We start from the raw sequence: 21,776 nt of genomic DNA, 5'->3' as shown, positions 1-21,776 counted from the left end.
TATGTTCCAAGGAATATTTCCAATTTTATTCCACTTCTTTTGTACACCTCCAACAATGGGTCTCGTCTTATAATCTTGAATCTGCAATGCAGATTTCATATTCCATTGTTTCAGTTGCAGATAACCGAGTCGAATAATTTCTTGGAAAATAAACGCACTTTTAAAACACACGAATTTCCACACTGTCACATTTGTGGTGAGACTGTCGAACTCTGTACTGATCGCATCTTAGAAAATTATAGTTGTTATACCGCGAGGAATAATGTTTTCCGCTTTCCTCGAAGAACACCACCGCCAATTAATACTATCTCCAATAATTTGGCACACGCGGAAGCGACTGAGTACTCGGAAACGTTGTTCACCGAAAGCGGAAAATAAATATTAAAAATGCAAAGCATGCCTGCCCGGTTTTTTTCCTTAGAGAATCAACAGCGTTATCGTTCCGCGTTATCAGCCTTCGAGACAGAAGTTCAGCAATTTGTACGGGGATATTTAACCATCCACCCGCTCTTATTCCCTTGCTTCGCTGCGCGCTGCTTGAGTAGATTCAACATTACCGAGCATTATTTTCCTTGACACCTGAAAAACGATTGGCAACGTGAGTATATTCGTTAAACGATAGTGCGTTTATTTAACCGTTTCCGAATCTATTTAAAAAATGACTGTTCGTCACTTCAGTGACACTGCGTTTCAATTTTTTCAACAAATTTCCTTCGTGCCATTGTCGCAACAGCATAACTTACTTAAGGAAATATTTTCAAAAGAATGAAACAATCAGTAACAAATAAGGGATCGACAGAATTTATTTAATTTAAAGGAGAAAAGCCAAACTCAGTGTTTCTTCTTTTTTGAAAATAAAATGACACGCACGTTTAAAGATAATGGCGAAACACATGCAACTTTTAACCCTACGTCGAGACATTTTCGTCCCAAAATTGCCATTGACATTTTCTACGCACCCACAGTCTGATTGCAATACTTATAAATTGTTTTGAAGTGTACCATTCTATACAAAATGATTCCATGAACAAAATCAGTCTAGATAATCGCGTAAATTAGGTGAAAACAGAGTTCTTCTCTACGCTTTGCCAAAACTCTAAATTAATTTCTTGCGCAAGTGGTTAATCCAGGTGAAGATAAATGTGCCTCACCGTTTGACATTTATTAGCTTCCACAAGGATTAACTATGTTACTGGTCCGTCGCCTAATCCGTGAAAGCAATGACTCGGTTATCGCGTCTCTTATGACTGTCATATAACGCGGTCTCAAATATCGCGGAAGGTACCTTCCGCGAGGCTACGAAACCATGAGAGTCCACCGTGCCTTTTCAGGGAAATGTTCGCATCGTGGTTGCTGGCGTTCTGCTTCGGCGCGATCTCCTTGGAGAATCGGATGCAAGTTACATCCCTGGAGCTGCGGAACCACACTCTAAGTGAGGTCCTACAGTGGAAGTATCTGGATTTTTACTACAAAAGTGAGGAACACCGCAACACGCTCCTCCAAAACGGCGGTTACATCCCGAAGAACAATATCCCCATCGATATCGACGTGGCGCCCGATGGTAATAATTAGCAGTGATAACCGGTACTCGATATTTCCGGGTGATAAGTATTAAACAAAGTGAAATTACATTGAAGAAAGAAAGTGAAAATTGCACCGTGTTGCTTCGGGAACGTAGAATAGATAACGTGAAAGAAGATATATAATTATGTAAATTTAACAATGAACTGACATAGTAGTTATAGATTCTGATAGATATAGAAGTCGCGTTGTACATTGCTTCGAGTGGAATCTCTTCCGAACAGTTCATTCGCCGCTTAAGAGACAGCTAATATTTTTTGTGTTCTCGTGGACAACTCATTTATCATTCTGAGCAATAAAAATCATTTGGTTCAAGGCAGAAGATTTGTGACGGTGATAAGAGATAAAGGTGTGCCTTCTTCTTTGAACGTCGTGTCCTCGACAACTGGCGAGGGCGGTCCGCTTCTGATACCTTACCCCGATTGGTCGTGGACCAAAACGGATTGCTCCGGTATCATCAGTGTCTACAGAATCGAAGTAACGAACATTTCAAGAATTAAATTAGATATTTCTGGGAACGCTACAAAGTTCGTTTGAAATTCGATGAAGTAATTTAATATCCGCGTGTCTTCTTTCAAACAGATTTGCGAGAACACGCTGTATGTTCTGGACAACGGGCAAATCGGCTCCGACACGGTCTGTCCCCCCAAGCTTCTCGCTTTTGATTTGGCAACTGATAAGTTAATACAAAGCCTGACGGTCCCAAAGGAAGTGGCGACAAACTCTACGACGGGACAAGGCTTGCTGATCACGCCGATCGTCAAACCGTATGGTCATCCAGTGCCTTTCGATGTAAGCGATGCTCTCCCGAGTATGAACATTTCATCTCTAAATATATTTTCAATTGTAACCGACATATTTCGAGAAATATATTTTTCAGAAACTCTATAAAGACTGTTGGATGTTCCGTTGCAGGCCATTTTAGCGGACGTGTCGGGTTACGCGTTGGTGACCTACGGACCTCAGTATGGCTGGAATCGAGTAATATCGAGGGCTCTCAATTACGATCCATCTATGGTCAATTATACGATCAATGGACAAACTTTCCAGCTGGAGGATGGTCCTCTAGGGCTGGCTTTATCCCACAGAACCGGGATACTTTATTTGAGCCCTATGTCGTCTCGCAATATGGTCTCTGTCAACAGTTATCAGCTCGTCCATGCGCCAAACGCAATACAGTTCCAAGTGTAATTATAACATTAATTATTCTATCGATGAATTCTGTCGAATCTGTTTTTATTCGTTTAACGAATGAATTTTACTGCTTCAGGTACAAAGACATTCTGCCTACGCAGTCGAGTGCTAAAGCAATGTCACTGTCGCAGATTCTCTTCTTCGGGCTCACGAATAACCAGATTGCATGCTGGAACGAAAATCGACCGATGACTAAAGAAAATATGGTTAGTATTTACTTGTTACTTCTAATGTTATACCGCTGTAAAATTGTTGCTCAATGCGTTGGCTCGAATCTCGCATGTGTTTCGACGATGATCTTCCAATTGCAGATTGTGATTGCCGAGTCGCCAGAGGTTCTTCAGTTCAGCAGCGGAATGAAAGTTAAGAACAGGAGAAGGTCTTGGTTTTATTACGAAGAGGAGTTGTGGGTGATGACGAACAGATACCAAAAAGCAGCGACCAATACTTTAGACACGAGCGAAGTTAATTTCCGAGTTTTGAAAGGGAGCGTGAGAGAATTGACGGTGGGCACTGCTTGCGAAGCGTACGAATATTAATCACTTTCATGCTATTACATGTGAACACTTTAATCTGTAACAGTTGTTTAGAGATTGGAAATAAATACTGTAGCAAATTATGCAGTAATATACCTTCCCTTACAATTTTACCGTTTCAGAGTTTTCTATTTTGACATCGACTTCTATAAACCCTTTCAAAATTAATATATGTTGCGGTGTAGAATTTTTTTACAGTTACGGAGACGTTCGGGGAAATTATACTCAAAATTAGAAATCGATTTTACCGACGGAGAGCTCTAACGCCTCCATTTTGCGCAGCGTCTCAATGGAGATAGAGTCACGACTGATTATAGGATAATTTAAGACGCGTTGCAAAGAATGTTTCCTTAATTCAATCAAAACATTAACGATTATACACTTTTTAACGAAATAGGCGAACATTGTAGATGCTTTGAACGATTGTCCATGATTCTTTCTAGAAATTTGTATTTTTGTATATCAATGTCGAACTTTGAAGTAGGAGGAAACATTGTGAAGTAGTCAATTAGTAATTGCAAGGTGAATTGCAGCATTGCCTTTCCATAGATTATCGATGTGTACTTAGAGATTGTTACACCTCTGCTTGCACTATGATAACAAACGTTGGTTATCTAGCAAGGTTATACACCATGCGTAACTTGCACTATTTGTATTAATTCTTGAGAACTTTGTACGACTGATAAATTACTCTGCGTGTCATTTATCGAACAAACATGTCGAAGCCCGCATATATATATATATATATATTTCATAGACAATTAACGAATAATGTTTGAATAAGGAAAACGTACCGAATCAATTGTTAAAATAAAAAAAAATACGCTCGTTACATGTCCTGTTTAACAAGGTCGGTTGTATTTCATGAAATTCTCTGAAGGCAATCAATTTTAACTTTCCTATTATACAAAAGTAACGCGATGACAGTTTAAAAATGAATTCTGGAATTACCGTGAACAGGAAGGTTCAACTTCAACTTAGTCACCATTTCTATTGTTTAAGGTGTAAATAATATACGGTCCAAGAAATAAGTGAAACATATTTCCATAAAGTACAAAGTATGAAAGAATCGTTATCGCCCAATAAATTTTCCCCGACGTTCAACTGACTTGAATGATGATTTACTCATCCTGTACATTCTAAGCAATGTTTCTATTTTATTCAATTCTTCTCGTCGTCATTTTAATAGCCTCCGTAATAGATATTGACCTACGGTCTTGCATCTGCGATGAAGATTTCATACTCCACTGCTTTAGTTACAGATAACCAAGTTTAAGTTTACTTAGAAATAAGTCGAATAAATTCTTGGGAAATACACACATTTTTTAAACGCATAAATTTCTACACTGTTGCATTCGTTCCGAGACAATCGAAGTCTGTACCGATCGCATTTGAAAAAACTACTCTGTCTCTGTTAAGCTGCGAAGAGTAACAAATATAGATACCTCGTTTTTTACCGAAGGAAATCCACCGTCTTATCGTTCCGCCTTATCAGCCTTCAACACGGAAGTACAGTAATTTCTACGGGGATATTTAATCATCCACCTGTTCTTATTCCTTCTCTTCGCTGCACGCTGCTTGCCTAGATTCATTATCGAGCGTCATTTTCTTTGACACCTGAAAAACGATTGGCAACGTGAGTATATTCGTTAAACGATAGTGCGTTTATTTAACCATTCCCGGGTCTATTTAAAAAATGACTGTTCGTCACTTCAGTGACACTGCGTTTCAATTTTTTCAACAAATTTTCATCGTGCCATTATTACAACAGCTCAACTTATTTAAGGAAATATTTTCCAAAGAATGAAACTATCAGTAACACATAAGGGATCGACAAAATCTATTCAATTTAAAGGAGAAAAGCCAAACTCAATGTTTCTTCTTTTTTGAAGATAAAATGACATGCACGTTTAAAGATAATGGCGAAACACATCCAACTTTTAACCCTACGTCGAGACATTTTCGTCCCAAAATTGCCATTGACATTTTCTACACGCCCACAGTCCGATTGCAATACGTATAAATTGTTTCGAAGTGTACCATTCTATACAAAATGATTATATAAACAAAGTCAGTCTAGATAATCGCGTAAAATAGGTAAAAACAGAATTCTTCGCGCAGCACTTAGCAAAACCTCTAAATTAATTTCCAGCGCATGCGGTTAATGGAAGTGAACATAAAAGTGTAGGCGCAACTATATTACCGGTCGATCGTCTAATCCGTGAAAGCAATGACTCGGTTATCGCGTCTCTTATGACTGTCATATAACGCGGTTTCAAATATCGCGGAAGGTACCGTCCGCGAGGCTACGAAACCATGAGAGTCCACCGTGCCTTTTCAGGGAAATGTTCGCATCGTGGTTGCTGGCGTTCTGCTTCGGCGCGATCTCCTTGGAGAATCGGATGCAAGTTACATCCCTGGAGCTGCGGAACCACGCTTTGAGTGTGGTCCTACAGTGGAAGTATCTGGATTATGCCTACGAAAGTGAGGAACAACGCGACACGCTCCTCCGAAACGGCGGTTACATCGCGAAGAACAATATCCCCATCGATATCGACGTGGCGCCTGATGGTAATGATTAGCAGTGATAAAAGAACAAAGTGAAATTACATCGAAGTGAAAGAACGATGGTTAATACCGACGCGAAAGAAAGTGAAAATTGCACAACGTTACTTCAGGAACGTAGAATAGATATGAAAGAAGATATATAATTATGTAAATTTAACAATGAACTGACATAGTAGTTATAGATTCTGATAGATATAGAAGTCGCGTTGTACATTGCTTCGAGTGGAATCTCTTCTGAACTGTTCATTCGCCACTTAAGAGACAATATTTTTTTGTGTCCCTGTGAGCAATTCGCTTATCTTTCTGAGCAATAAAAATTTGTTTCAAGGTAGAAAATTTGTGACGGTGGTAAGAGCTAAAGGTGTGCCGTCTTCTTTGAACGTCGTGTCCTCGAAACATGGCGACGGCGGCCCGCTTCTGGCGCCTTACCCTGATTGGTCGTGGACCAAAACGGATTGCTCCGGTATCATCAGTGTCTTCAGAGTGCAAGTAATGAAAATTTCAAGAATTAAATTAGATATTCCTGGGAAAGCTACAAAGTTCGTTTGAAATTGAATGGAATAATTTAACATGTGCGTGTCGTCTTTCGAACAGATTATCGGAAACATCTTGTATGTCCTGGACAACGGGAAAATCGGCACCGACACCGTCTGTCCCCCCAAGCTTTTCATTTTCAACTTGGCAACTGACAGGTTAATGAAATGCATGACAATCCCAAAGGAACTGGCGACAAACAGCACGAGCGGACAAGGCTTATTGATCACGCCGATCATCAAGCCTCATGGTCATCCGCTATATTTCGATGTAAGTGAGGCTCTTCGAAATATGAACATTTCACCTCTTAATAGATTTGTCACTATAGCTGACATATTTCGAGAAATATATTTGTCAGAAGCTCTATAAAGACTGTTGGACGTTCCGTTGCAGGCCATTTTAGCGGACGTGACGGGTTACGCGTTGGTGATCTACAGCCCACATACAGGTTGGAATCGAATGGTATCGAGCGCTCTCAATTACGATCCAAAGATGGTCGACTATACGATCAATGGAGAAACTTTCCAGCTCGAGGATGGTCCTCTAGGGCTGGCTTTATCCCACAAAACCGGGATGCTTTATTTGAGCCCTATGTCGTCTCGCAATATGGTCTCTGTCAACAGTCATCAGCTCGTCCATTCGCATCACACAGTACACTTTTACGAGTAATTATAATCTTAATTATTCTATCGTTGAATTCTTTCGAATCTGTTTTTATTCTTTTCACGAATGAATTTTACTAATTCAGGTACAAAGACATTCTGCCTACGCAGTCGAGTGCCAAAGCAATGTCACTGTCGCAGATTCTCTTCTTCGGGCTCACGAATAACCAGATTGCATGCTGGAACGAAAATCGACCGATGACTAAGGAAAATATGGTTAGTATTTACTTGTTACTTCTAATGTTATACCGCTGTAAAATTGTTGCTCAATGCGTTGGCTCGAATCTCGCATGTGTTTCGACGATGATCTTTCAATCGCAGCCAGTGATTGCTGAGTCCTCCGAGCTTCTTCAGTTCACCAGCGGAATGAAAGTAAAACGCAGACGAATTTCCTGGTCTTGTCACGAAGAGGAGTTGTGGATAATGACGAACAGATACCAAAAAGCAGCGCTTGATACTTTAGACACGAGCGAAGTTAACTTCCGAGTTTTGAAAGGGAGCGTGAGGGAATTGACGGCGGGTACTCGTTGCGATTCGTACCTGTCCTTGTCACCTTCGTGCTGTCATACGTGGGTACATTAATCTATAACAATTATTTAGAGATTGGAAACGAACACTGTAGCAAATTATGTATTACAATACCTTTTTTTACAATTTCATCGCACCAGAGTTTTCTATTTTCGCACTGACTCTTATTAACTCCCTCGAACTCAATGCATTTTACAGTTGTGAACAAATTCGAGAAGATGAAACTCAAAATTAGAATTCCATCTTACCGACGGAGGGCTCTAACGCCGCCATTTTGTGTTCCTCCTACATTCGAGTTTCAACCTTAAAGCGACTGAATATTTCTAGACGAAATAACATTCGAGTGTCAAAATGTTAGCCGAAATGGAGGTAAACCTAATAATTAGTCATTCGAATTTTTCGATGTTTCTATCAAGGTATTAGTGCTTGAGACGCGAATCGTGTCCATACTCGGCAATATCGGAACCATACAAAATGGCCGTCAAGTAGCGGGCCTAACTATGCCCAAATGGAAACGATCGCGACACTGATTTATAGCAGGATCGCTTGCGCAATCCTGTTTTCCTGGCAAAAACGCTTCCTCGGCCTGTTGACATTGCGCAATCGTTATCTCGTTGACCATAAGTACTCCCGGTGACCGAGAAATTGGATCACCTGTTTCGCAACCGGTATCGACGGCCCGATGGAGCACGATTTCATGCAAAGCGAGGACGTTATTCTTTATTAAGCACCCGAGGCACCAAAAAGTTTACATTGTCGGTCCACGATACTTCCCGTGGTACTCTCGAGGCTATATAAGGCGGAAACCTCGGCCAGCGTGTTGGTCAGTGATGCTTTATCTGTCCTCGTTGAACGTTCTCGTGAATCGACGTAGAAAAAACTACGGCAATTCGTTTCATTATGAGTTAGTAGTGGGCTAGTTTAATTCTAATGTAGCTAAAGAAATTAATCGGTGTTACAATGATTACAGAACGAAATATCGTCTCTCGAATGGCGGAGATCGTGTCCGTTCAATTTGGTTCGTGTAAAGTTTCCTGCGCAACAAACGAACAATTTTGTACCTAACTATTGTCCTCTTATCTAATCGGATGGTCCCGGCCGTTAATTATCATGGAAAATTACTGAAATTAGGTAATGTACAGTTATTGCGATAATATACAACGGTGCTCTTCCGTGACGCGCTTTCGATTGTTTACTTACGCAAAAAAGAATATGATCAAGCATTGAACCACTGTATTTATAATCTGACAATAGGAAGCGCGCTGAAAATTTCATCGTACATGTATTGGAACGTGTATACATTCTAGCAATTTGCGCACCTCGCTAAGTTGCAAATAGATAACGTTTCACAGTGCGGCGAACGCTGTTCGATCCTGTCAAGATAAAAATTTTAATTGATGCGCCGATGATGGAGGGAGCGGCGAGAGAGGAAGGGGATGGCGGGGCATTATAAAACAATCTGCGAATAGGAAACTAACCGCGAGTGCAAGAAAATCGCTCGTTTCTGCTTTCTCGGCTCGCGTCTGTCGGCCGAGCCGTCGAACAGTCCTCGGAGTGATCAGTCTGCGGGATCGGATAATCTCGGACGGTGGTGTTCGTCGTCGTCGGAAAGTGTTTTTCTCGGTGTTTTCATTATCCAATTGAACTTTTTACGATCGAGCAATCAGTGAGAAGAAACCCGTTCCGCGTGGAAATTTGTTCTGTAACATTGGAACGAGAAAGTTCCGCGAGAGCATATCGCTCGGACCGAACGTTTCGTCGCGAATGCCGAAGCTGCGACTGAAAATATCCGAATACTTCCGTTTGCCCTCCCCTGGTGACGTACGGTTGATTTTCAATGAATTTCACGATGCAAGAATTAAGTGATTTCGCAGGGCTGATTCCATAACTAGCGAAGGGAGCCTTCGACGAAGAGGACGAAGGAGGAAATGTTCGTTGGAACTTGTTCGTTTGAAGCCACGTTCTCCCACGGATGAAACGTACAGTGAAGATCACAGTTGAACTTGCGATAGATTACATTTATCCGCTTCGATTCTTTGAGTTTGTTTCATTTGAAACGTTCGTTTGAGTTTCCATCGGTGAACGAATAATTAACGCGTTGCATTGTATTCAAAAACGTTAGCTTTCGAAAGAAACACACGAGGAGTATAGCTACCTATGGTCGCTGCTGAATATTCATTAACACTTTCGAAGATAATGTATTCATAAGTTCAATGAATTCTTACGTGAACTACTTACAGCTCTAATAATTACTTTCTAACCCTTCACAATAGAAAAATGCAGGTTTCGAGAACCTTCGGGAGCAAAACGGCCCCCGAGGTTTATCGCGGTTCTTCCGGGAAGCGGGAGCGTGGCTTAAGGAACTAATAGTGGGCGTCGAGTGAATGAATTAACCGGCGTTATTACTTTCTTTATTTACAAGATCCCGCGGTCTCGAGGAGGAAGTCGTTCGCGAAACCGAAAGTGTTCCCGATCGCCGGTGGAAAGTAACGTTTATGTTAAACACGAGCGGTCTCGCGTCATTTGCGGGCCGAGCCATTGGAACCAGTCAGAGCCAATTCGAGGTAACGCAAATCATTCGATTCCCCGTCTCACGAACCAGTTCGATGGCCGTGAGCTTGAATTCTGCGACTGAAACGCACTCCCGAATATCTCGGCGTGTAATCGTCGATTAACTGGAACCGATCGTTCGTCATTCCTTAGAACTTTTTGCTCGGACACGGTGAAACGTGCCAGCTGTGCCATTTAAAAATGACGAACGATTAGTCGGTTACTTATCTAATTACCGAACCCAAGGGAAAAAGAACATTCTTGAACGAACACGTGCTGTGGTTGAAGGAAACGCAACATTCCACAAAAATTACGCGAAAATGTGGATCTAACGTTGGGTCGACTTTATCTGTGAGAAGTACCATTTTTATAGGCAACGCTTCGCGAGAGTGAGATAAATTTAAATTGAAATTTGAAATTTTGAAATTTATCTCAGTTTAAATTAATACATATATTTTAAATTTAAATTTAAATTGAGATAAAATTCGACGATGCGCCGCGTTCGATTGTATACTTCCATTAGCCGTTTATCGGAACAAATGCGAGCCGTTGTGTAATTCTTCCGCCAAGTGCATCGGCAATGAATGCAAGGTGGTAGCACAGTCTGAGAATCTCTTGTAATTATATAATACACCTATTAAACTATTATGAGCATATTTACGACTCGTAACCGAGTCACCGGCTCGCTTCCCGGCGACTTTTCCCAATTACAATTCGGTTCTGTCCGCGGTTACATCATCGCCTCGGGAAATTTCATCCCGAATCATTGTTTTTCCCTAATCGGGAGAATGATTCTACGCCGCCCTGGCGCGATCCGTTACGAAATTCCACCTTGAATGGCAGCGTAACGTAATAACGCAGTTACGTTCTGGCGTGCATTTTTCCACAGCACTTTCTCGATGATACGATTACGTCCCCGTGAACCAGTTAATTGGCGAGGGCGAGTTCGCTCGGTCACCAGGCCTTTCACAGATTTTTCAATTGGTTAGCCGCCTAATCAATAGTTAATCAGTGGAATCTAGACGTTTACGTGATTGCAAACATTTATGGGTACAAGATGTAAAAAGGAATGTAGGGACTTTAATTGAATCACGTATTTCATTCGAACATTCGCAGACTCGCAGATTGAAAAATTCGAAAATTTGAATCGTCAGTCCTAAAACATTTGAACATTTAAATTACGAACGAAATGCATAGTCTGCGATTGAACAATCTGTTAGGTCAATAGACGAATTTAATCACTATCCTCGCAGAGATGCCATGACGGGCAAAAAGAGAAGCTTGGAAACGGAAACCGGATCGTACGGCCGACAGAGGAATCAATGGTCGCCACTTAAGACACCTAAACCGTCGAACGGCTACGTCTACCACAGCCCGACTCACTCTTTCCTCTATAATTGGGACGAACCTAATACTCTGAGGTACAACCACGACTGTCTCCAAAGGAAATGGCTGAAGCACAAGCAGACATCCGGCACCGGTGAGTTCAAACCTCTCCATCCTTCTGCATCGTGAACATTCGAACATTAACACGTTTACTGCCACGAAAACCTTCAGAGTTTTATGTCTCTCGCTTATTCTTTTCTAGTAAAAATAAAGAGGAACAGTTACTTATTATTTGCTATCGGAATGCTTACGTGACACGATTATCTAGTAATTTACGCTGTGAAATATTTCCATTCGACATTAGTTACCCGACAAATTGTAATTGTCGAGTAATTTGGAAGCTCCGATCATCGGTGACCGACGTGGCAGTCGACGTGTTAACCGTTCGAGCCCCGAGCGGCGCAATGGCGCTTCTCTATCATCGTGCATCATCGTAGAATAAGATGAAGCTTGTTTATCTCTTCTCCTTCGAAATATTCATTCTCATTTTTCTTGTTACTCGCCTAAGACTGGAAAAATCTAACGATCGCGCTATTTAAAATTTGTTTCTGTAAACATAGAAAAGCGTCGTTCAGTTTCTAAATTCAAACGAAACTGTTTTTCGACCGGATTTTCACCAAAACCTCTGGGACTCGAACGGTTAATGACAATTCAACTCTTATAAATCTATTTCGAAACACAGAAGTAACGATCCTGTAAAGAAACACTTTCCTAAAACCGACCTGCACTTGGAACGCGTAAGTTGCCAAATACTTCTGCGTGGCGTTGCGCCGTAGCGAAATTAAAACGAGCCTCCCGATGCAAAAACAATGGCGGCGGTGCCGGTGTGTCCTCGTAAAAATGCGATCATTACTCGCCGGCGTTGTCGCGGAGCGAATTGCTTTCCGTAGAACAGTCCCTAAAGCACACGCGCGGCCATTGTTCCGAGCGTTTTCTTCGGTGTGCCAACAACCGCGCCGCCGATTTTACGTTGCGCAAACTGTAGCACAGTTTTCCCCGGCTTTCGTGGACCGACGCGAACCGCGCGATGAATATTACAAATATTACACATCATCGAACGGTTTATCGGCGATTGTCGGGCACACACGCGTAACGAACACACTTTCTAACCGGTGGCTAACATGCCGCGAAACATTAGCCAAATTCATACTTTCGAATATAGACGATCTAAGATCGATACGGGAACGTGTCTATATTCACGCGAACTAAATCGGCGAGTCAAAAGTCCGCACGAAAGTCTATCGGATTCCAATCATCGATACGTTGTTGGAAATCGCTGATTTGCCGCGGTCATCCGACAGCTGAAACTCGTCCAATCATTGGTTTCGACATGTATAGAAATTCTATAATTACCGCGATTCGCAATAGTGTCGTAACGGATACTACGCTCGAAGACTACGCAGGACGATTACAATGCAAGAAATCACTCGCACTTTCGAGTGAGCAATCGTCAAGCGAGTGTGAAAAGAGAAATACCTTGAATTAGAGAACGTTTATCGCAACACTGTCGTAGCCTCGCGCGGAATGCAACGAGAAGGTGGAGAGAAACAGCTTTGATAAACAAGTATCTTATTTGTACGAGTGTTGTAATGTTATTTATATATTAATATCGGAATATTATCGTATAAACTGCAAATATATACAAATAATAGAGGTCCGACTTACGTGTAACACGATATTTCAATGTGATGGGTAGAAAAATGCATATTAGGCGTCCGAATAATTCGAATTACGGAGTTCCCGTGTTTCAAATTGCACAGGTTCTCAATTAGAGGAGATTCTATTGAAGTATCTTGTCAGAATCGTTTAGAAACTATTCACGAGCCGCAGAGGTCTTCGAGTTATCGAGGTTCGACCTAATTTCCACCTGAATTCCTCGGTCGATCTTCATCTTCTTGTTCCCCCGTTTCGCTCGTTCTTCTCCTCGTTTCGCCGGTTTCCTCGGCTCTATCTGCGCGCATCAAAGAAACCGAAGGGTTCTCACGGGATTAATGCTGGCGTAACGATGCTCTGATGCATTCGGCCGAACGGATTCCCCTGTTTCGCAACCGCGCGAACCGAACGGGCGAGAGAGCGATCGTCTGAAACCGCTCTAAATATCGCGGGGTGCACTGGAAATGCGTACTCCTTTGATTCATTCACTTCGGTAGATTCGAAATATCGTCTCGCAGGTAACGCCGTTTCCTCAATGTTAACGCATTGCGTGCCGACAACGAGAGATCCCGTTTTTACGTGAAGACACGCAACTTTGCTAATTACCGCATTAGAAGAGACATGAAATTTCATTCGATTATCGATTTAAAATGTAATGGCGATGCGATATTTGAATCTTTCTGTATATAGTGATAGAAATTGACGTGTTAACGTTTGGTCTAAACAATTGACACGTTTCGTTTGAATCGTCGATGTCTCGACTGTCATTGTGTAATATTGACCTGTTTCTGGATGAATTTTTTAATATTGTATCAATACGTAATACTGATTTCGATATGTTAACGATGCTCGCGTTAAATGAATCCAGAATATTCGAAACGCGCGTGAAATTGATGCACGGTGACGAAAGTGTTCTAGAAAGTGTGCGAGTGAGGCGAATATATCCGAATGCATATAATGCGCGCACGATTTGATTTACATTCAATGTTTGATTGCAAGTTGTGTGGTAAAAATGCTGTTTACAGAATCAAATATTCTCCTCCTAGGATAATGTGAGAAACCGGAGCAGATTGTTGCGCCGGTAATTACACGGTTTCTTAATCGCCGCTTGTAAAGAAAATGATTTGCAACCGCGTTGTAACACCTATTATTTTCTTTCTTTAGCCTCTTAATTATTGCATTTATTCGGGTAGCGTGCGCGTTATGTTGATAGATCGGCTGCCGTTACGATCACCGTGGAAATCAAAGTAGCAGGTTGTTGATCCTTCTTGCTACTACCGGTTTCTTCTGTTTCATTTCTTCCTGAACCACTGTGTTTTTATTGCAACCACGTTAGGCTTTATCTTGATCACGTAATAATGAAGTGTTTTACGGTAGAGTTTCTGTTCGCGATTGTGGATAAATTGCGATCGATATTAAGTGATTTTCTATGCCAGTTATTTCATCGTCTAGCCTGCGAAGAATCCTGTAAACTTCCTTCGACGAAATCGGAGATTCTTAAAATACACTGCTTGGTGACGCTATGTTGACAATGCGTTGTCATACCGAGAAAAACGAATGTCCCATAAACTGAGGATAATTAACTTGGGAACGTCTCGAAAATGTCATCCTCTCTGACGCGTGGCGAAAGTTGCTCATAGTAGATTGAAAATTCAAAGTACAATGTTTCTCAAACGCCATTTACAAAAATTAACGTTTATCAAATTGACGACCTATATCGTTCACCTATAATCTCATTTTTATTTCGAAATTCTATCAAATCATTTTCTTCAAATTCTTCAGAAAATTTTCTCCTACTTTATTCTCCATTTAAATGACTCGAGTAGTAGGGGACTCCCTTTTTTCACAATCACGAAACGAGCAAACCGCCAATGACCTATACAATTGACCTATAATCTAATTTACTTCAAAACCCTATCAAATCATTCTCTTCAGACTTTTCCGAACATTTCCTTCTACGTTGTTTTCCATTTGGATGATTCGAGTAGTAGGTGGCTCCCTTTTTCGCGATCTCGAAACGAGCTAACCGCCAATGACCTATACCGCAGCCTCGTAATACGAACGAGAGGGAAAATCTTCTCCGAGAGAAGGGATTCGCCATTCTCTCCTTTCGTAGTACACCTAGACACACTTATGACCCGGATAGTGAATATGGCAGTCGGGTAACATCCACGGTCTCATCCCGAGCGAACATCTCTATTTGACCGTCATCGCGTTCTCCTCGTGGCCTGAGCTCGCAAGTACCGCGAAGTTCGCTTTTACCTCAGCTCATCTTTTCTCCGTCGTTTCCATAGAAGAAGTTTCTCTCCGTTTTCTCGTTCTCTCCGCTTTTCCACCAATGTGAACAACCTATAACGCGAGTCAAGAGTCAGTGGGTCACCTTGAGGAACACTTTTACCCGCCTCCGGAATCCTCCAGGTAATCGAACGCGATTCAACGGGGATTTTGTGAGTTTCGTAATCATCCTTCGACTCGTAAGACTGATTATTCAGCTGTGCCATATACAGATAGAACCAATTGCTTTTTTTTCATTGACACGGAGATCTCAGTTAGCCGGAATGCGCAGCATTTGTTTTGTGTACAGTGTTCTCGATGGTTAAACGAACTCGAGCAGAATAACTTGAACGATCGGCTTGCGACTGCTGAGAAATTCGACGTTTCACATTACAACCTAGCAGTGACTGTTTGGAACGTGACAGTTCGCACGACGAACGATTTCCGTGATCTAAATTGTTACTTATTTTTTCGCCTGCTTCTCGCTGATCCATCAATTATCCTAACGACTACTCGACAGACGGGTTTAGAAAGTTTTATTGACCTTTTCTAGCGACCGAATTGGGAAACTGTAATCGTTGATTCCGTTTCATGAGATATCGGTAATTCATTAATCAAATATTAATGTTTTAATTACACGGTATCGTCAACGACATTTTCCGAATACCAAGATCGCTCTACCGCGCATCGAAATCTCTGAACTTCGTTGAACTTCGTTTAATAATATAGTTCAAAGTATTGATTAAATAACTAAAAACAGAAACGTCAATCCTTCATTTGCTTCAATGTACAAATTAGGAAAAACTCGGTATAAGTGTTTCCCTTCTAAATTTGCTTTCCTTAATGAGATAGGTTAGCTTTAATCGCGCGAAATTCAAGATACCTAGTCGTTAACTTTGATTTGAAACGGCTGATTGGATTTTTAATGATCACGATAGACGTGTATCAGCCCGTGTCAGCTTTTCTCGGACATCCTGGGCGAAAGTAATCACCGGTCATGTCACCTTGAAAGTCGTTACGCCGCAGCTTCATCTCGAGAGCCGCGCGGCGTGTTCGCTTTCCTTTCAAACTCGCTGTCCCCCGCGCGTTGCATCTTTCGCCCCTCGCACGCGTTAATTAGCCGTCATTACCGTTCCCGTGCAATTATGCAAGCCGCCCGTTTCACGGAGATTAACGTTTAATTGAACTTTCAACACGTCCAACTCGGTAGCAATTCACTTCGAAAAATGAACGAAACAATTCCGTCCGGTTAATCGACTTCCGCTTTTAAACGTGAACGCATAAACTCACACGGGCAGATCTGTGATTGTACGATTTGTAATTGTGGATTTATAATTTACGAGTTTTCACGTTTAATGGAGATAGTAATTTCGATTAGACACAGCCGTCGCTGTAATTATTTCGACGTCCGCGTCGTTTCTCCGCCTATTACTCAACGGAAGAATCTATATCGATTATAAATCACATTCCATCGAATTCTATTCCATTCGCTTTAACAATATCCTTATCGTAACAGAAAAATATCGTAAACGTAGAAGCTAGCAGTGTAAAAGCTACAGCTTCCAAGATGGCGTAACAATGGCAGCTAACTCGTTCGAAGGAAACGTTCGATCAGGTTCCCCGACCTGAAGAGAGAACCGTTTGAACTGCTGTCTCGTGCGAGAAAGAGCACAGGCAAAAGTGCACCCATAGGAAAGTCACGATAATTGTAGAATCGTGTCACGATATCGCCAGCCATGGTACACCATTCCGATCACGTGTCGCGCCCGCCATTCTCCCGCTACGGTGACTCTCACGGGCTCCGTCGCCTCGAAAATTTATTGCGAACCGACTCTTGGTAGCTGCAACTGGTCATGTATCAACTGATTTGTTAGATCAATACCTCCTTACATCTTCGGAACACACAAATATTCCGAAGTGTCTGCGTTAGGTTATGTTTAATACCACACGAATAAATTATTCTACTATTCAAAGATCTACTCGTTCCTTCGTTCTTTGTAGGTTAGAAAGCCTTTCTTCTACAGCTTCTGAGTATATTGTACAATCATTTCAGAAGCCATTACGAATAATCTCTCAATATTACCGCTCCGAAATCGATTGAAATCGCAAAGGAGACCGCGAGACAAAGGGTTCAATTCAAAGTTTCGCAATTCCATCATCCTCCGCACGTTCCAAATCGCCCGAAGATATATCCCGGATCTTACTCGAACAAAAAACTGAATCAACAGTTTCACGGTCGCGTATGATCCAGGAGATCAAGAGATCGAGTCTGAAGGTAGTCTCGCCGCAGGGTGTTCGAGTATTATCCAATAGCCAGTGCCTGTTACACAACGATTATCAAATTCGCTGTCGCCCGGGGGTTGCAGAAGGGGATCGTTGCGTGGCGGTCGCTAAAATCAGGCCGTCACGTGAACTTCGTTGGGAAATCGGTCAACGAAGGCCGCCGATCGAAGCATTATCGCGTACGCATCGGAATCTCCTTTCTTTTCAGGTATGGCGAACGTACTGCCGTGGCTGATGTCGATGTGCCTGCTCGGCGCGCAGGAGTTCGCCTCGCCGGCTGGAAGCCACGCGCTTTCACGCGATCTTGAAACGCCCGGCTCGAGGAGTGTGTCTCCGGGGTTCCGCTCGGTATGGATCGCTTTTCCCTTACGCAACCCGTAGATGAAGATCGGCTTCCTGTCGTAATAACCGCTGCCCGATAAAACCGGGAACGCGGTAACGCTTGTGCTCCAACGAACGCAACGCACGCGTAACGCGCGTTATTCCGGTCAATCGTTTTTTATGCATTCACCTTCGTGTCTCTGGTTCATCTTGGTTGAGGTAGCGATCGATAGCTAACCACTTTTGAATATTATCCTTTTGCAGAAATCGAGAGCGTTATAAAGCAGGTCCAATGCTTTGTAAAATCAAAAATTCTATCCCTCTCCTTTCTCTTTTGGCTTCAGTTATTCCATCCCAGCACCCAGGCTTCTTCGTTGGCTTAGCGATAACGCTTCTCGCTAAAAACTAAACTTCCCCTTAAACTAAGAATTACTAGAATAGCTTCGTAGCACTAACCGTTCGATTCATTAAGAAATATTTGAATTTGATTTCTAAATGGCCTGCAGTCCCTGAGGAACTACAAGACGCTGATCGCGACGCACGACGAGCTGCCAGGCCACATAAATTGCCCGGACCACGGGGACGTTGCCACGACCCTGGAGAGCTCGGTGGACAGGCAGCTACCCACAACCCCGGAGTACAGTAATTACTTGTACGGCTCGACGCCGCACTCGGGCGCTTACTTCTTTCCATCCTCGTTCGAGAGGAGCAGGGACCGCTCGAGGCCGATCGGGAGGAATCCGAGCGTACTGAAGACCGATCCTTACTCGGTGAATCAGCTCGATACGCACGTGTTCAATTATGACCCAGGTCGAGGCCACCTGGAAGACGATTATGTCGGCCCCGCCATGGAACTAGTAAGACGCGAACTTCCTGTAACAATCAGACCGCGAAGTTTCATACATTAATCGCGTGCAGAAATCGCTGGAGAGTTATAAATCTGTTTACCCGCGTGAACTTCCTCAATTACGTTTATGGTTTTTCAAAGAGCACTGCCTTTAATTGTCCGCCATCTTGAACTTGAAATGCCGAACTGGTAACCTGTTTTATCGACAGCTGGCATATGCAACTCCATTTTGTATTCTTTTTAGATGAATTTCAGCTTCGAACGCTGTACAAGGAGAATAACGAAGAAATCGTTTTATCTGAGATAATCTTTTTAGGTCTATGCCTGGTCCACTGTCGATTATACGTACGACAGTGTCGAAGCCAGAGATGCTGCCATTTACGACGGAGACTTCATCGCCGAGAATAATTTGCCTCTAGGCCTGGACGTCTGGCGAGAGAAAGTGTTCATTACCCTTCCGAAATGGAAAAATGGTATCCCAGCTACGCTGGCTACCGTGCCTAGACACTCGAAGACGAGGAGCCCGAAGTTGAGACCTTATCCTGATTGGAGCTGGCATCAAACAGGTTGCCAAACCATTTTCCCACTTCTCTCAATTTAATCAACGTTCGCTGTTTCGCATAATTTCTTTCCACTTGAGTTTTAATTTCACACGCAAAACATTTCCTTAGGGAGCTGCGACGGTCTGACTTCGGTCTTCAGAGTGCAAGTAGACGAATGCGATCGTCTCTGGGTCCTAGACTCCGGGAAGACAGAGGTATCTTCGGGTGGCAAGGCGACTTGCCCTCCGGCGATCTTCATCTTCGATCTGCTGACGGACAGCCTCATCAGGAAATACGTGTTCCCCGACGACCAGGTGAAGCAAGACTCCCTGTACACTAACATCGTCGTGGACATCAGGAACGAGGACTGCGGGTCAGCTGTGGCGTACGCGTCCGACGTGTTCCGATACGGTTTGCTCGTCTACGATTTCATGCAGGATTCGTCGTTCAGAATCCAGCATCATCTGTTCTTCCCTGACCCGTTGGCGTCGAAGTACGACCATCACGGTATAAAATTCCAATGGACGGACGGGATCTTCGCGATAGCGCTGGGCCCGGTCGACACCAACGACGACAGGACCCTGTTCTTCCATCCTCTGTCCAGCTTCCGCGAGTTCGCGGTGCCCACTTCCGTTCTGAAGGACAAGAGGAGCGCGGAGAACTACACCGACGCGTTCATGCCCATCGGCCTGCCGAGGGCGAAGGACTACGGACACTCCTCGGGCTCTGTCGTCGACAGGAACGGAGTGATGTTCTTCAACATGGTCACCAGGGACTCCGTCTGGTGCTGGGACACCAGGAAAGAGTACATCCCCCAGAACCTCGGAGTGATCGGCACCAGCAACTTGTCTCTCGTCTTCCCCAACGATATCAAGGTCGATCACCAGTACGATCAGAGCGTTTGGGTGCTGTCGAACAGCCTGGCTATGTATCTGTACGGCAGCATCGACAACAGCAAGGTCAACTACAGGGTGTTCAAGGCTAACATCAAAGAAGCTATCAAAGACACTATCTGCGACCCCAACTATATAGTGCACAGCTTCGGGCATGGCTACGATGATACTTGTTAAGAATTTCAGGATGAGAGGGAAGAAGTTTGGTGCTTTTTGTGTGGGAGTCGTTGGAAGCTCGAGTGTACAGACTTATTGCCAAGCACGAATTTTGTCATTTTGGTATTAACATTGGAGTTTAGATAGGAGATTCTTTCGAAGAGTTTAAATTTGGCGCCACTGGAGCACGCGACGAAGCAAAATGGCGCGCAGAATTATCGCGAAGAGGAAATTCTATTGTACGTGGCTTGGAAATGAGAGATTTGATATTTTTAGAGAATGAACGTGATTTTTATCAATGAAAGATTCGTACGGAGGGAATGTTCCTTTTAAGCTAAGAATTGATCGAACAAATGACTATCTCTGTATAGATTGCGACGTATGATGAATTGAAGTTCAAATATAACGGTCACACGCATACAAAGACAGAATAACGTATCGAGAAACGATGTGCGAGTTAGATTTATTATATTCAATCTGTTTCGCGGATTTACATGACATGTTTATTAACGAATCCACAAAGTCGCATGCAAGATACAAGTGAAAAATACTCACAAATCAGTACCTACGTGAAAGATAACAAATTTGATCGTACGAACCATCTACTATTTTAAACGCACAAGAACACTTACTCGCTACCTCTTACCCGGGAGAATTGTACAATCGAATGTAATCGCAAGAAACGCAATCGGTCTCACGAAATCATTATAAACGAACGGAAAATATGTTTCCAACGGGATGTACTTTATATTTCGAAACGAGAAAATATACTTTTGTTAAATAAAAGGAACTGAAAATTAAGAAACATGAAAATCTATCGAGTTCGTCGGCTTCAAGTAGCTTCGCCGGACGTGCTCGACGCGGCTGAAAATTCTTCCATATCGTCAACGTCCAGTTTGCTGAACGAAACCGCGTGCGACGTGACGGATGGCCTCGTGTAAAGCGAATCGAAGCTGTCCAGAGCATCGAAAGCAGTTTGAAACTGCACTGGCGGAGAGTCTTCAGGTTTTCCGACTGAACCTTCAGCTTCCTCGTTCTCCATCGTTTTCTCTTCAACTACCTCTTCATTTGTCCCTCCTTTCTTTGAAGACTTCCGTGCTTCACCTTCCTCAATCACTAAGCTCAATTCCTTCTTCACAATCCTCTCCTGAATTCCTTCCGCGCTGTTCCCAGTTTCCACTGTCGCCTCGTGGACCGTTATAATTTCAGACGACGCTTCATCTCTTAAAAGAGACCTCGAGGAACCAGGTCGACCCAGTTCCTCGAAC

General features: G+C 42.9%; 2 protein-coding genes across 2 annotated transcripts; both read left to right on the top strand.

Annotated features, from left to right (window-relative positions):
- The first annotated feature begins 432 nt into the window (after positions 1 to 432).
- LOC143174740 (major royal jelly protein 9-like) lies at positions 433 to 3,394 on the top strand. Its single transcript, XM_076369506.1, has 7 exons — positions 433 to 598; positions 1,332 to 1,561; positions 1,898 to 2,058; positions 2,164 to 2,373; positions 2,497 to 2,768; positions 2,852 to 2,981; positions 3,087 to 3,394. The coding sequence occupies exons 2-7, from the start codon at positions 1,336 to 1,338 to the stop codon at positions 3,312 to 3,314; spliced, it is 1,227 nt and encodes a 408-aa protein (XP_076225621.1). The 5' UTR covers positions 433 to 598; positions 1,332 to 1,335; the 3' UTR covers positions 3,315 to 3,394.
- Positions 3,395 to 4,806: 1,412 nt separating this feature from the next.
- Positions 4,807 to 21,179, top strand: Y-h (yellow-h). The gene is made up of 12 exons (XM_031972315.2): positions 4,807 to 4,947; positions 5,653 to 5,882; positions 6,208 to 6,368; positions 6,474 to 6,683; positions 6,807 to 7,078; positions 7,162 to 7,291; positions 7,397 to 7,644; positions 11,407 to 11,633; positions 17,958 to 18,097; positions 18,577 to 18,927; positions 19,234 to 19,483; positions 19,589 to 21,179. Exons 2-12 carry the CDS (start codon positions 5,657 to 5,659, stop codon positions 20,527 to 20,529), a joined length of 3,156 nt encoding a protein of 1,051 aa, XP_031828175.2. The 5' UTR covers positions 4,807 to 4,947; positions 5,653 to 5,656; the 3' UTR covers positions 20,530 to 21,179.
- The last annotated feature ends 597 nt before the right edge of the window (positions 21,180 to 21,776 follow it).

Source organism: Nomia melanderi, chromosome 7, assembly GCF_051020985.1.
Source record: "Nomia melanderi isolate GNS246 chromosome 7, iyNomMela1, whole genome shotgun sequence".
Classification (NCBI taxonomy): Eukaryota; Metazoa; Arthropoda; class Insecta; order Hymenoptera; family Halictidae; genus Nomia; species Nomia melanderi.
This window is presented reverse-complemented; position numbering and strand designations above follow the sequence as displayed.